The sequence below is a fragment of the Rhinolophus sinicus genome, chromosome 18 (assembly GCF_057876585.1).
Source record: "Rhinolophus sinicus isolate RSI-liver-muscle chromosome 18, RSI-T2T, whole genome shotgun sequence".
NCBI lineage: Eukaryota > Metazoa > Chordata > Mammalia > Chiroptera > Rhinolophidae > Rhinolophus > Rhinolophus sinicus.
In genome coordinates, this window is record NC_142518.1 from 47,258,563 (window position 1) to 47,274,973 (window position 16,411).

The following is a 16,411-nucleotide window of genomic DNA, read 5'->3' on the forward strand; positions in this document are numbered from 1 at the left end:
ATTAGTAGGCAATGCCTTTTATACAAATAGTTAAAAGAAAGTTCAAAACCCAGGGCTTTTGACTTTTTGATCTGACACCTAATTACTCCTGTCACCTAATCAAAATCACTACCTGAGAAAATATTTCAAAAATGTATTTCAGTTTGGGAGCTGAAAATCCTATAACTTTAACCTCACTTTCAATATTGATGTTGCTCTTTACAGTTGTGCTTCCCTGTATTTTATAACCCCATCTCTCTACTTATCTTAGAAATCTCAAGTTTTTAACTTCTTCAACCTGAATGCATAATTCATATCATTCATCAGGCCTTTTAATTAGAGTGAGAACCATACCTTTGAACAAAAAGTGCTATTTTACTTTCCAGGCACTTGAGTCAAAACAATAACAACAACAATTCCTTCAGGGGCTGAATAAAGCACACTTCCAACCACATGGATTTGATAATCCACATGGATTTGATAATCCAAAGCAGGATGTTTCCTAATTCCTGTTTCATTTTTATTCTTCCCACATATCTTTAAAGTCAGTTAAGTCCTCCTGGATTTCAGCAGCCTTGAGGCAACTATCCAGGTCCCTAAGCTAAAATTTGTTTACCTCAGAACAAAAGTCATGGACCCAGCTGAATCAACTTTTGGGGAATTTTGATTCTCTGTACTGGTGCTATGGTCTGTTGTCTTGTATAATTGAGAGGTGACTAAATGACCCATGTAAATTGAAGTATTTAAAGAGAGGCTGATTGCCCATTTCTTCTTACACATCTGGGAAGGATTTGGACCAAATCAGTGGCTCCTAAATTATGGCTCAAGGACAAAAGCTGCGTTGGCTGTATCTGAATCACATGGGGAGCTTTTCAAAAATACAAATTATGGGCCTTATGTATTAAATCAGAATCTCCGGAGGATACACTAAGAAAGCTATGGAAAGCAGTTTCAAAACAAAACAAAACAAAAAACTCCCCCAGAAGAGTCTAACAATCAGTGAAGTTTCTGAAGCAATGCTCTAAGTCAGAGCCCCTTAAATGTTGTTATGCATAAGTATCACTTGTGGTTATTGTTAAACTGCAGATAATGATTCAGTAGGTGTCAGGTGGGGCAGGAGATTCTTCTGTAATCTCAAGTAATGTTGGTTCAAAATCTCTCAAGTAATGCTGGTTCAAAATCACACTTTGAGTAGCAAGGGGCTCAATTACCTCTCAGACTCCTTCTAGCTATACTTTCCTGTGATTCTAAAGTGTCTTATCAAAAGTGTGGATTATCACCCTCACTTGCATCAGACCTTTTCATTCAAACTAATAGATTTATTTACACATAGGCTTTTCTTTTTCTTTGCAAAAAATGCCAGATAATAATATTTTTTCTTCACTTGCAGCTCCACCTTTGTTTCCCAGTTTTTAGCTTTCAACGTATAACTGAAAAAGTCCCAGAAAAGTTGATCTATCCATTGATCATCTCTGAAACACCTGTAAAGTGACGACTATCATCACATGGGAATTTGAAGAATTTGTTTATGGCATATTCATGATCCAAATGGGAGAGGATCAACTGTTGTGATGTCTCAGAAGACCTTATAGCAGTGTAAACAAGAAGAGAAACATATAACGGCTTGTCATCTGTGCTTGCACACTAGATTTCCAGGTAGTTACTATAGACAAATCCAAAGCAAACATGCAGATAGTTCTTTGAAAATCATGTGTGGAAGCTCAGACTGATGCAGTAAAAAGGAGGTTATTTTATACTCATTCTCTCTAACCCATGGATGATCTGTCTCTGAGAAGAGCAGTTAATTGTGAATTTAGGTTTTGAACCACCATTTGGCAAAGACAGTTTCTTTAGGAAGAAACATGACTGCAAATGACACATGTGCTGGGCCAGAGGGAGACAATACAGATTTTCGATACTTTATCTATGCAGTGACATACACTGTCATTCTTGTGCCGGGTTTCATAGGGAACATATTAGCCTTGTGGGTATTTTATGGCTATATGAAAGAAACAAAACGAGCTGTGATATTCATGATAAACTTAGCCATTGCTGACTTACTACAAGTTCTCTCCCTGCCACTGAGGATCTTTTACTACTTGAATCATGACTGGCCATTTGGGACTGGCCTATGCATGTTCTGTTTCTATCTGAAGTATGTCAACATGTATGCAAGCATCTACTTCTTGGTCTGCATTAGTGTACGACGATTTTGGTTTCTCATGTACCCTTTTCGCTTCCATGACTGCAAACAGAAATATGACCTATACATCAGCATTACTGGCTGGCTGGTCATCTGCCTTGCCTGTCTGCTCTTTCCTCTCCTGAGAACAAGTGATGACACCCCAGGCAACAGAGCCAAATGTTTTGTGGATCTTCCTACCAGGAATGTCAATCTGGCCCAGTCTATTGCCATGATGACCATTGGCGAGTTGATCGGGTTTGTCTCTCCTCTTCTGATAGTTCTATATTGTACCTGGAAGGCTGTTTTATCACTGCAAGATAAATATCCTATGACCCAAGACCTTGGAGAGAAAAAGAAAGCCTTGAAGATGATCCTAACCTGTGCAGGAGTATTCCTAATATGCTTTGCACCTTACCATTTTAGTTTTCCTTTAGATTTCCTGGTCAAGTCCAACAAAATTAAAAGCTGCCTAGCCAGAAGGGTGATTCTGATATTTCATTCTGTTGCTCTGTGTCTTGCTAGTCTGAATTCTTGCCTTGATCCAGTTATATATTATTTCACCACCAATGAGTTCAGAAGACGGCTTTCAAGACAAGATTTGCATGATAGCATCCAACTCCATGAGAAATCCTTTGTGAGCAACCATATTGTTTCTACCTTGACAACTGAATTACGCTAAAAAAATAAAATAAAATAATTAAAAAAAAAACTTGATGTGGCCTGAAATGCAAATATATTAGAACACATTTGCAATACCCCAAGCTACTGGGAAGTTACAGGAAGTACCCACAGCTTTTCAGTCATGCTCTATGTTACCTAACATCTTTATAATAGAACTTATTTAGGGAGTTATACTCCACCATCCCTGATGTTGACATGTCTGTGTAGTAATTTGTTACCAAGTCTTTAAGACCTGAACTATAAAACTTCAGTGACATCCTATACACATATTCTCTCAACTAGAATCAGCTGTTTTATCTGTGAACCTAAGACACAAAGAGACATTTAGATTGGGGTCATCATTAGCACTTAGTTTTGTTACAATGGACACTGAGTATTTAGAGGCAATGTAGTTGTCTACTTATATTGGTAATCATAGTTTGCATTCCAACATCATATTTTTGGTTGTATTTTAAGTAGGATGGCCAATATATCTTTCTGTGAAAATAAAGTGTTATAAACGTGGGACCATTTTTATCTCCCATGTGTGATTACAGTCTGGGGTTTGAAGACTTAAATAGCTATTCCCTTCATTTCAGTGTCGATATGAAACATCATCTGTTACACCTATTCATAGAAGGAAAAACTGAACTTAGGCCTTTGGTATGTTAAAAATAAGAACAAGAAACAGATTCACATACAATTCCTTGATACAACTGTATAAGCTGCCATATTGAATCTACCCAGGGCAGATAGGTTATCAAAGTTCATACAATGTGACCCAAATTGCCTTTATAGGTCCAGGAGACAGCACATAGGTGACATTCACAGTTTTGGTTTTCTTAAACTATTTCCAAAGAACACATTTGGAGATGTATGGATCTGCCTAGTAAAAGGAGTTTTCATTATGCTTCCAGAGTGACTTTGAGGTACTCTGACAGGTTACTGCATTTTCTGAGCCTATGGAAGAAGTAGTACACTAACTAATCACTAAGCTTAGGCCAGAGCAAAAGATGAAGTAGAGTTGGGTACATCTCTTAAAAGCCTCACCACATTGTACTTCTTATTTTAAGTTAGGTGGCAGCTGTCAAGCTACATTTACAAGTCAGAGTAATGTTTGGAGGCAGCCAGGCATGTGGATCCTAGTCTTCAGTAATTTGTCTGGTCCAGTTTTGCCCCAGTCATACTATTCTGAGGTCTGCAAAGCCTACATCCCAGCAGCTGGAGAAGACAATTCTTTCACCTTTTAAAAAAGTGCAGAAGACAAATTTTGGCAGCGTTTAACACCCTTACAATGCCTTGTTTGCTACCTGTTTGGTACTAGTATTCAGGAAATGGACTGAGGATATGAATATTAATGAAATATGAAGTATTACATATTTATAATACTTTGAAACATATTTTAGCAAAAAGCTCTAACTTAAAAAAATAATCTACCTAAAATGTGTGTGCTATACAATGAAGACACATAGTACTTCTAATCTGGAAAGAATGTGGAAATAAACCAAGGATTCCGCCATAATTAGATGAAAGGAGTTGTTTTAGGCACACGATTATGATACTAATATGTTTTGGGGGAAAACTGGTGAAATCAAAATGGATTCTAATATCTAAGATGAATGGAAAATTTTCTAATGTTTTCTCCGGGCAAGTGTTGATTTTGCTTGTACTTTGTTATTAAAATAACATCCTATTAGAAGACTGACTTTGTGCTGCTAGCAATAGTATATCTATTAATCTCCTAATTATTCACTGTAAGATACATATTTTGATGTGTTAAATTGTGTTTTTAAAAAGGGTAACTGTAACTATATCTGGTCTCTTTGCTTTAAAGTGATTTGTGTTTTAATATAATTTAGTGTTGTAATGGGATCACTAGTAATAATTTTGTGGGTACTTGTAATGGAAGAGTCTTGTCTACACTATATGTGTTTACTATTGTCTACATAAGCATGAATTACACTTCATTTTGGGAGACCCGTGATTCAATTTTATTAACATATTAATTTCACTTTAAACATATCTTTTTTTAAAGGGGAGGGAAGTATTTCTAGGAGATTATTGAACTTTTAACAGAAATGTTTGGTTGAAGTTAGAGCCTATTTATTAGGCAGCCCAGAAGCCCTTGCAGCTCATTTACATCATTTGAGGAGAGAATAGGTATTCAGTATTCTTATGCTGCTTAGCTAAGACCACCCCTTCTCCCCAGGCCTGTCCACCTGGGTTTGTATTCAGTGCTGTGATTTACTTTACCTACCCCTCTTCCCCATCAGTATGTTTTGTCTTCTGTCCTATTCCTTTGTTCTTCTAGTCACTAATCTGATCAATTTACTCACACTGAAGTACTATTGACTAATATTAGCTTAATATTAATTGGCCCAGGGATATCTGAATTCTAGGCCTTAGGGATAAACCTTAATTCAAAGTGCTAATCACTAACTTTTAATGGAGGAATTAAAGACATTGAAGCAGACTGGAGGAGAAGATATTTTGAAGAAAGTGGGTTTTATAGCATTGTTTTTCAGATTACACATAGTAAGTGATCACCTACACTGCTTACTATAATGGAGATGTTAAAAGACATGTATCCACAAGCGTGGTTATCTGTTTCTGAGATCTCTACTTGTTTTCTTTTTCTTTTTGATTTTCCCCTTCTAACTCAGGACCTGATTTTCGTGGAAAAATCTGAACTAGGGGAGAAGTATTGCTGCAGTTGCCATCTAGACAGCAGCCTTCTATCTGAGCTTCTCCTTTCCTTGGAGAAGTTTTTCTCCAAACCTCCCATCTATCACTCTCTGGGTTCAATAAAATCAGGGAACAAAAAGTAAACACACTTAACTACAGTAAAGTACAATTCAAGATAAATAAGCTCACATTTTCTATATAAAGTTATGAGTTCTGATTACAAAATACACATAATTATTCCAACAAGAGAGATTTTGAATATGGAGTGACTTCCATGTTATTATGATACTCACTATTGTTATTATTATGATATTCAAATGTTTTATGTTTTCATTTTCACACAGTTAAGCAGCTATTTCTTTTAACCTGTAATTCCACGAAAACGAGCCATCTACCATAGGAACAACAAATCAAGCAAACTTGGTCTGAAAGTGTGCATAAGTGAAACTCTTGTGCAACTTCATTTTTATTTCATCTTTTTGTTTTTACTCCCAAGACACTGTGAAAATGTTGCACTTGGAATTTATTTACTTTTATAATTTATAATATACATTTTAATAAAGATGGTCTCTGTAATTACATAGCACTTTTCTGCCTCCAGAAGTCAGTGTGTATTTAGTTATCAATTTTTAAGCAAATGGATATACTTGAGGATCTTTATCTTTGTTCTTACACACATAGATAAAAGTCCTATGAAATTCTACTCTTTCTCTCCCTGGAGAGGTGCATGCCATTCTCAAATGGAAAGACTAGCCACTTCCGCCATCCTACACCACCCCCATCCTCTCCTCCTATAGATAAATTCTATACTATCCATACCTTATTAAGATTATTCCCCACCATCACTTGTTGACCAAGGTTATCTGAATGACTTAAAGCCCTGCATTTTCTGGAGTATAATCTGTGGGTAGAAAAGGAGATAAGGTGACAAGGGAAATGTTTTCTCTTTAGTCTTGAAGGTTGTAAAGAACCGACAGTCTGATTTTTCCTCTGGATTGGCAGGGAAAATAATCCATCCTCTACTGTCCCCCTGTTCTTCCCAAAACATATCTACTTAAACAAACAAACAAACAAACAAACAAACAAACAACAACAACAAAGTGAAATCAGGACCATTGTCTCTGGCATTAATTCATCCATCCATTTATTTACTTAGCACTTTAGCAACTCCCTCCTCATCCCAGCTACACCCCTATTGCTTTCAGGAAGCCCAGGTATTGTTAGGAATTACACATTTGGGCTGCTTCAGAAAGATTTTCCTAGGAAGTGGTAAAGGCTTTCCTAAGGAGAAATTTATGATGTTTTGGTAGACTTGAAGAAAATAATGGGATATAAATATGGGATCTGTTCCATACTTCAAATATCATCAAATCATATACAGAAGATGCCAAAAAATGTATACACATTTTAAGAAAAGAAAAAAAAAACTGTATTACAGTTGTAATACTCAATGTATACCAATAACAAAAGATGAATATAAGTCACATTTGACTTTTGCAATTACAAGAAGTGCTCAAAATGGTTACCATCAGTGTCCAGACACTTCTGATTATGGTGAACTATGGCTTGAGCAACACTGACCAAAGTGTCCACTTCTATACATTATTTTGGCACCCCTGGTATGTATGCTTCCTCTGTGCCTCCCTGAAGCCAGCCCCGAAGTAACCTATCTTCACTACCATATTTTCTTGAGGGGAGGAGAGATAAACTGTCAAGAAAATGTGGCTATTTTAACTCACTTATTCCTCAGTTATCAAAGAATGTGTTGTGTGTTTTGGAATAGGTAGTGAGTTGTAACTTTCTTGAACTTTATAGACCATTTATTCAACAGAAATTCCTCAGCCTTAACCACTTATTTGATTTTGCCAAGACCATATTTTTTGCCAAGACCATATTTCTTCTGTTGTTTGTTGACTAAGTTCTCATCATCTAACTCCCTACAATATATCTGCTGATTCATCTATAGGCATAGCCCTTATTTAAAGCCTTATATTTGCCTTCTTGGATTTCTTCAAAGAATAATAGAGCAACTACTGAAAATAAGACCTAACTGGAAAATAAGCCCTAGCATGATTTTTTCAGAATGACATCCCCTAAACATAAGCCCTAATGCGTCTTTTGGAGCAAAAATTGATATAAGACCTGGTCTTATATTCTGGGAAATATGGTACTCTTGGAGATGGGGGGATGTCTGTCATTAGGCCTATTGCCCTGACCCCAGTGTATTCTTTTTTTGCAGGAGCTTCAGAAGCAGAGCTGAGAGGCAGACGTAGGATCTTTGCTCTTCAAGTTTGATTCTGGCCCATAATGGAGAGATTTTTTTTCAACCTTTTCTAAAACCTGTCGAATATCCACAACTTGTACAAAGAGCAGCATACTTCATGGATTTTAAATGTTAATCTAATAGGGAGGAAAAAATAAACAAGGCAACTTACAACAATAAAAATCCAAGTTTTGGCTCAGGGAATGAGAGCATGAAGTAATTGGTCTTACTATAAACTCCCCACACATGTTTAAAGTAAAACAAGTAATACTGGTTAAAAATGGTGTGAAGTATCCTATGTCATTAAATAAGTTTAACGTTTTCACTCAGATGCATATAAGGATATATTCTAAAAAAGAGTAATTAGTATAATAATTAGTATAATGAACCCTCATTTACCCATTAGTCAGATTCAATCAACATCAACACATGGCCAATCTTTCCTCTATGCCTGCACACACTCTCCTTATGCCAGATTATATTAAAGTACATTGTATATCTTATATAATTCCATCTTTAAGTATTTTAATAAATTATTGTACCATTTAAAGGAACTGTTCACCATATGATAAAAAAGGTGTAAGGAATAAGAACTAATTTTACATGTTTTTCAGTAACGACCTCAAACTCTAAATTCCAACAGGAATTTTCCAATAAAAATTTTCTTTTGATCAGTCTGAACAAGTCCCAACTTAGATAAAAATATCTATTAACCTGACTCTATTTTTCTTAAATGAGCCTTCCTTCTACCGCAGAAATGTGATGAAAATTCATGTTGAATTTAGTTCAGGGATTCCTTGGTCCAAAATATTATGGTTCCCATGGGAAAGAATCCAGTACATTAAGCTCCACTGAATGTAAAAATACCACTGCTGACAGCTTGAATTTATACATTTGGTCAAAATGTTTCACTAAACAGTACTCCTAGAGCAGTATTAGAATGCATCTATGTAAATAAATATCGTGGAATTTTTCTGAGACCTATGTCTTAGTTATGTGAACTCTGAATACTTCTCTTAGTTTGGTAGCTTGATTTCTCTAAAATTTTCCCTTGGACATTTCATACTTTCTTCTTTTGAGTGTGTCCTAACAAGCTATATTAGTTAGGTTATGGGTTCAGCTGTGGTTAATACTGTGTTTCCTCGAAAATTAGACCTAGCCGGACAATCAGTTCTAACGCATCCTTTGGAGCAAAAATTAATATAATACCCCGTCTTATATTATGTTAGATAAGACCCCGTCTCATATCATAGTAAAATAAGACCAGGTCTTATATTAATTTTTGCTCCAAAAGACATGTTAGAGCTGATTGTCCAGCTAGGTCTTAATTTCGGGGAAACATGGTAGCACTGTGGCTTAAACTAGATAGAAATGTAGTTTTCTCATGTAAAAGTCTTAGCCAGTGGGTAGATTTTTTTGGCAAGATATTTAGATTTCCAGGTCCCTGTCTTGTAACTCCAACATTTCTTAGGCATTTCCCTAATCTAAATGTTGCACAATTTCTTACCACATGTACATTATAGCTAGTAGGATTGGGGAAATTGGGAAGGGGAGACATGACTTTTTCTTTTAAGGGGATGGCTGGAAATTGTGAAATCCTTTCTAATTGCAACCCTTGGCTAGAAATTAGCTACATGGCCCTGCCAAACTGCAAGGAAGGCAGAAAGTGTAATCATTATTCTGGGTTGCCATATTCTAAGCTAAGAATTATTTTATTATGAAAAGCATGAAAAAACAAAGTGGGGAAAATATATATGCTCTATTATCCCATGGATATCAGACGTACTACTGATGCCATTTTGCCCTAAGTGTTCCATATAAACCATAAACCCCAGCAGTCTCTTGCGTGTTCATCCATTTTATAAAACCATCACCTCCCTCCAGCAGAGCAGCATCTTCTCTTCCCCATTTGGGGTTATTTAAACCATCCAATGACACATATACCTATAGCAAAGGGAGTATCAGCCTCTACAAAAAGTTATGGTGATGGTCCTCTGGGAGTGTATGGACAAGGCTTAACACCTGCAACACAGGGGATAAAACAAGAGGACATGGGAAGTGATTGCATTGGTCAGTGTCCCACCTTATACTTTCTTTATCTTGTTCGTAGAGAGAAAGCAACACTTCCCTTTTCTGACCTTCCATGGATGAATCAATTCAGGTGAAGAGCACAGGCTTTTCCTCAAAACTGATTAGTCCAAGGAATTAAAAATCTCTTCAAAAAAATGCTTTGTGGTGTCTGTTTTCTTTGTCTAGATGTTCTTCCAACAACTATCTTGTTCCTTCAGTTAAATTCCTTCAGTTCTCAAAGTTGATCATCTTAGCTAAAGAGCTCCCACCCTCCAGACATAAGTTTATTTCTAATAAGTTACCTTGATTTTTTTCCTCATGACTTCTTATAATTTACATTTTATTTATTTCTTCATTGTTTAAGATTTGTTCACTTTTGTGTCTCAATGCCTACCTCATTACCTGCAGAATAGTAGACACTCAAATATATTTTGGTAGAATGACATCAGCAACATGGCAACATAAAATGTTCCTCCTTTTTATTCACCCTTTTAATCAATAAATTATGCATCCATATACCAACAAGGGTGTCCTTGTGGAAGTTTCTGGACTTTATACCTTACTCCAATGTACCCAAGAGGAATCATGCCTACCAGGTCAAACATTTGGAGATAGACAAATCTTCATATGGGCTGTAGAACCAGCAGAGCCAGCAGGACTGCCTGGATCCCTTTTGGGGCTGTCAGGCAAGAATTGGGTAAGTGCAGAATTGGGCAGACAGTCACCCACAAGAGAGAACTTACAGGAGACCAGCCTCCTGAAGGGAAAATCCAACACAATATTGGGAATAAAATAGAAAAATATGTTTGATCGCAGTATAGCTGGGAGAAAAAACTTTCCTGGTGCTTCCCTACTCACAAAAAGGCACTGATTGAGGCTGATTTATCTGGCAGAGGCAATCTCTCTCATGGGGAAAGAGGAGGGTGGTGAGAAAGGGCCTGTTACCACAGCTGGATGGGTTGCTGCTGGAGAAACCATTTTCACTTCACCAGCATGCAAAGTACTAAGGTGGGAGCTCTGCTACTAGGGGGAGGGAGAATATTGAGAAAAAGGCAAATTCGAATTTCAAATGGTGTTGAAGGGATTGTGTTTAGCAGAAAGTCCACCTATGTGCCTCTTGAAGTGCCAATCTTGAGAATTTACCTACTGGGTCTACAAGCACCCCAAATACACTGAGTGCTGATCTCAGACCTCCCCCGACTCTGCTGTTAGCTCCTTGTGTGTGTTCCCATGTACGTCAGGGAGAGCAAGCTCTGGTACACAAAGAACATGCTAAAAAAAATAGGCAACAACTGAGGGCAAGGGAGTAAACACAAATCTGAAGTATAGTGCCACCTTCTGGAATACAAAAGAGAGGTTTCTAAAAGCCAGCCTGGTGAATTGTAAGAACCAAAGAAGACATAAAAGCTTGGTTAAGGAGATATAAGCTACTGCAAATGTGAAAGCAGAAACACATGCCTATAAACAATATTTTAAATAAAGGAAATATAGTATCATAAAAACAAAAATGAGAATTCTCCAGCAATCAAATTCAAAGGTATAGAATATTGCAATCTAGCTAATAATCAAAATAGCTGTAATGAAGAAATTTACCAGAAGTTAAGGGGGGAGAGGGGTGGTAGATGAGGGCAAAGGGGATCAAATATATGGTAATGGAAGGAGAACTGACTCTGGGTGGTGAACACAGAATGTGATTTATAGATGATGTAATATAGAAGTGTACAACAGAAATCTATGTAACTTTACTAACAATTGTCACCCCAATAAACTGTATTTAAAAAACACACAAAAAAAACTACAGTGCACAACACTGAAAAAAGGATAAAAGCAAAAAAAAAGAAATTCAATGAGCTTCAAGAAAACTCTGAAAAAATTAAATCAGGAATAAAAATAGAAATGAAATTTGACCCACTTTACTCTCATCTTCCATCACCCTTTCCCCCTTACCCTCTGGTAACTACTAAACTGTTGCTTGTGTCTATGAGTTTTTGTTTGTCTTGTTCCTTTGTTGCTTTTAGTTTATATATCCCAATAAAAATGATAAAATAAAATACAAAACAACTAGAAATAAAATTAATTTGCAGAAGGAATTCTTTACGAAAAAGATTGACATCATAAAAAAGAACCAAACAGACATTCTAGAGCTGGAGAAATCAATGAATAAGATGAAGAGTGTAATAGAGAGCCTCTGTAGCAGGGAAGACTAGATAAAAGAAAGAATAAGTGACTTGGAGGTTAGGAATACAAAAATAATAGAAGAGAGGGAACTAAGATTTAAAAAGAGTGAAGAAAGTCTATGAAAAATATGGAATTCAATAAGAAAGGTAAATATTTAGAATAATTTGACTTCAAGAAGGAGTAAAAAAGGAGAAGGGGTCAGATAGTTTATTTAAAGAAATAATACTTGGAAACTTCCCAAATCTGGGGAAAGACTTGGACATACAAAAACATGAAGCTAATACAACATCCTATAATCTCAATGCAAAAAGATGTTCTGCAAGACACATTACAATAAAACTGTCAGAAAAATCAGTGATAAAGAAAGAATCATAAAGGCAGTCAGGGACAAAAAGATATTAACCTACAAAGGAAACCCCATTAGATATTTATAAAGAATCTTCCCCCCCCCCACTCCCCGGTTGAGGACACAGTAGGAAACAAGACAGGTAGCAATCTCTGTCCTATGAAGTATTATGTCAATTCTGTTTGTATGAGGTGTGATCAAGAACTATGTTGACTGTTTAAATTTTAAAAATATATACTACAGTAAAAGACACATTGCCATTAATCCCCCTCAACATACTCCCCCTTGCTTTGAACATACTTATCCCATCGTTCTTGCCGCTTTCTGAAGCAGTTCTGGAAGTCCTCTTTCATGAGTGTCTTTAGTTGTGTTGTCATGGCTGCCTCAATGTCCTGTTGATTCAAAATGTTTACCTTTCTTGGTCATTTTAACTTTAGGGAAGAGCCAGAAGTTGCATGGTGCCAGATCCAGTGAATAAGGTGGATGATGACACACTGTGATGTTTTTATTTGACAGAAATTGCTGTACTAGAAGTGATGTGTGACATGGAGTGTTGTCATGATGGAGGATGAAACTGTTTGCCCATTTCTCAGGGCATTTTCTATGCAAAACATTTCTTAAATGCTCTAACAAGCCCTTATAACATTCAGAGTTCACCCATAGTGTTCCTGGGTACACACTCCTCAGCTCGCACAATTCCATCAAGGTCAAAAAACACAATTAACATCACCTTTCTGTTGGATGGCATTCAGCAGCAGCACTCATTGTATTTTGTGATCACACCTCATATACAGTAGTCGTTTTTCTTTAGCATGCATGTTATTTCCATTCTCCTTTGCAATTTCAGACCTTTACTCCCTCCTCTTTTCTGTTTTTGTTTTCACAAATTATCCCTATGCATGCTGTGAGTTCATTTCTGAGTTCCAGTAGCAAAATTTCTTCTTTTTTCATTTTTTATGGTTTTATCTTCTTTCCCCTTTATGTTATGTTAATGTGTATAGAGCCATATATTGTGTAAAGGTTACCATTTCAAGCTTCTGTCTGTCTGTTAGTAATCTTACTCATAGTTTTGTATCCTTTTATTTTTGTTTGTTTGTTTGTTTGTTTCAGGAAGAATAACCTCCTTCAGTATTTCCTGTAATGCGGGCCTTGTGGTGGAAAATCCCTCAGCTTTTGTACAACTGAAAAGGTCTTTATTACTCCTTAATATCAAATGGATAAGTTTGCTGGATATATTATTATTGGCTGGTAATTTTTCTTTTTCAATAAGTTGACTATTTTATTCCACTCCCTCCTGACTTGTAGAATTTCTGTTAAAACATCTGATGATAATCTAATGGGCTTTCCTTTGTAGGTTATCATCTTCTTTTCCCTGGCTGCTTTGAGAATTCTTCCCTTGTCATTAATTTTTGACAGATATAATATGCCTTGGAGAAGGCCGGTTAGGGTGAGGTAATTAGGTGTTATATTTGCATCTTAGATTTGAGGATCCAGTTCTTTCCATCGGTTTGGGAAATTCTCATTGACTATTTGTTTAGACTGTCTGTGCCCTTCTCCTTCTCTCCTCCTTCTGGTATACCCATTATTCTTATATTGTTCTTTATGATGGCATCAGATAGTTCTTGCAGAGTTCTTTCATTTCTTTTGACTCTCAAGTCTCTCTCTTTATCCATCTGCATCATTTCCAGATTTCTATCTTCCATATCAGTAATTCTTTCCTCCATATGGTCAGCTCTATTTCCTAAGCTGGCTATTTCATTCTTTATCTCTTTTATTGAATTATTCAGCTCCAGAATTTCTATTGGGTTCTGTTTTTAAATTTCAATCTCTTTGGTAAAATATTAGTTTTGTTCATTGATTTTATTTCTGAGTTCATTAAACTGCCTATCTGAGTTTTCTTGCATCTCGCTGAATTTTTCAGAACTGTAATCTTGAATTCTCTGTCATTTAAGTAACATATTTCCATGTTTTTAAGTTTTTGGGAGATTTTTCATTTTCTTTCTGTGCTGCCTTGTTACCTTGGTTATTCATGGCAACTAATGAATCACTATTTCTTTTCCTGGACGTCTATGGGAGTGGATTGTGCAGCAGGTTGATACAAAGAGGTCTTTCTTTTGCTCTCCAGTAGGTAGCGCTGGATCATTTCATTTTTTCTTGCTGTGTTCCAGCTTCTGGTGTGGTGGGAGATTTCCTGGAGAGGTGGGCATCTCCTATGTGACTAGGTCACCTTGGTCTCAGGGCACCACCCTGTGGGAAGATGTGGTGAGCAATGTGTTTCTGAGACCCTAAAATCTTAGTGCTACCCCTGCAGGCAGATGCAGAGCTGTGTGCCTCACCAGCCTTGGTGGCCCTACAGGGATCAGCCACAAAATTTGCGGGTTGGGATGGGCTGGGGGAGACTGCTGGTGTTTGTGGCTTCGTTCTTCTCCAAGTAATGGCGACTGCCAGACGGCTGCCTTGCCCCTATAGCTCCTCCCTTGCCACTGGAATTAGCTGCAATGCGCATCTGCCACTCAGGAACTGTATCTGCAGTACTCAGGGCTGTAGATATTCTGCTTTTTAATCCAATACTGCTGGGGTCCTGGGGTCCACTCTTAACACTGGGATGGTGTGGGGAAGGTGAGCTCTGGGAAGGTGGGAGGGAGGCAGCCATGCTCTGTGGCTTTGTTTTCTGCCTTGCAGTGAGGGCTGTTAGATTACAGTTTTTGTACTTCTGTATTTGTCCCAAGTTCTCTGCTCCAGTCACTGGGTTCAGCCGTATTGTATGCTGATCCCTCAGGCAGAACTGCTGGGGCCACAGAGAGTTCACCTACAGCCTCAATTCTTCCCTCTCCCAGGTTCGCAGTGAGTTCTGGGCTACGTCTTGTGGTACCTGTCTCTGCACTTCTCCCTTCCCTCCTCCCCTGTTCACCCCAAATCACCCACCTTCAGAAGTTTTGATGCGTGAATCTCTCAGACGTGTTTGTATGTTGCACAGGAAATCCTTTGTTGAATTATAGCTGTTCAATTTGTTGTAACTTCAAGGAGAGTGATCAAGGAGTACCCATCACGCTTTCATGTTTCTGATGTCACTCCAGCATTAGTAAATTTTTACATCTCAATAATTACTCTAAATATGAATGCATTGGACTCACCATTCAAAAAGTACACAGTAGCTGATTATGTAACAAAAAACAAGACCTAAATATATGCTGTCTAAAAGAGACCCATTTTAGATTTAAGGACACACATAAATAGATGGATATACAATAGGGGATAAATAAGTTGAACTCTGTTATGCAGCATTCTGCTGTTTGGAATTCTAGATCAACTTACAACTTTGGTTTATGGCATAAAATAACAATTCAGATTTATGATGTTTGACAGGCGAGAGCAGAAATTGCACTGACTTTGTAAAAACTACCAACCACACCCCATAGACCCACTCATCTAGAACTGCATTGCCAGGGTCACTCTGGATACCAGGTGGCCAGCTCTGCCTCCACAAGAAGGAGAGGAGTCTTTGTACAGCAAAGTAATACCTGGAGATAGCTTGGTGGGCTTAAGCCAAGACTGACACTGATTTTTTTTTTTTTTGCTTTTTAAAATTTTATTTTAGTATTATTATCATTTTTAGCACACACACACACACACACACACACACACACACACACACATTTCACCCTTTCTCTCTCTCTTCTTTTCTTTTTTATTTTCCTTGCCCTATTTTTCCTCCTTCTTTACATTTTTCTGAATTGATTTTTTTTGGTGTTGCTGTTTTTTAATTTCCTTTCTTTAGTTTATTTTTTATATATTTTTGTCTGTGTTGAGTGTTGGTTATCGGTTGTTTTCACATGTGAGTGTATTTGTTTTTTCTTGTTGTTGTTGTGCTTGTTGATTTGTTTTGTTCTGGAATCGCCCTATACCAGGGCCCAGCCCAAGAGGCACAAGAATCAAAACAACCAGAGGCGAACTCCAGACAAAACCAGAGTTCTACTGGGTTTGACCTACAAGTGACACACCCACAGGGAATTCTCTATAGGCACAAGAGCTCATGGGGGCCAAG

The 16,411-nt window shown here is 37.2% G+C and overlaps 1 protein-coding gene across 14 annotated transcripts in view; it reads left to right on the top strand.

The window, feature by feature from the left end:
* GPR174 (G protein-coupled receptor 174) overlaps window positions 1-8,752 on the top strand; it is a 70,107-nt gene extending 61,355 nt beyond the window's left edge. For 10 of the 14 annotated variants that reach the window (XM_074323677.2, XM_019717532.3, XM_074323679.2 and 7 more), the window contains one exon: window positions 1,370-7,737. In XM_074323677.2, coding sequence (XP_074179778.1) covers window positions 1,842-2,843 — 1,002 coding nt within the window. In that variant the 5' untranslated portion in view covers window positions 1,370-1,841 and the 3' untranslated portion in view covers window positions 2,844-7,737. The other 4 variants (XR_016019919.1, XR_012493341.2, XR_016019920.1 and 1 more) reach the window with 2 other exon arrangements.
* Window positions 8,753-16,411: the final 7,659 nt, after the last annotated feature.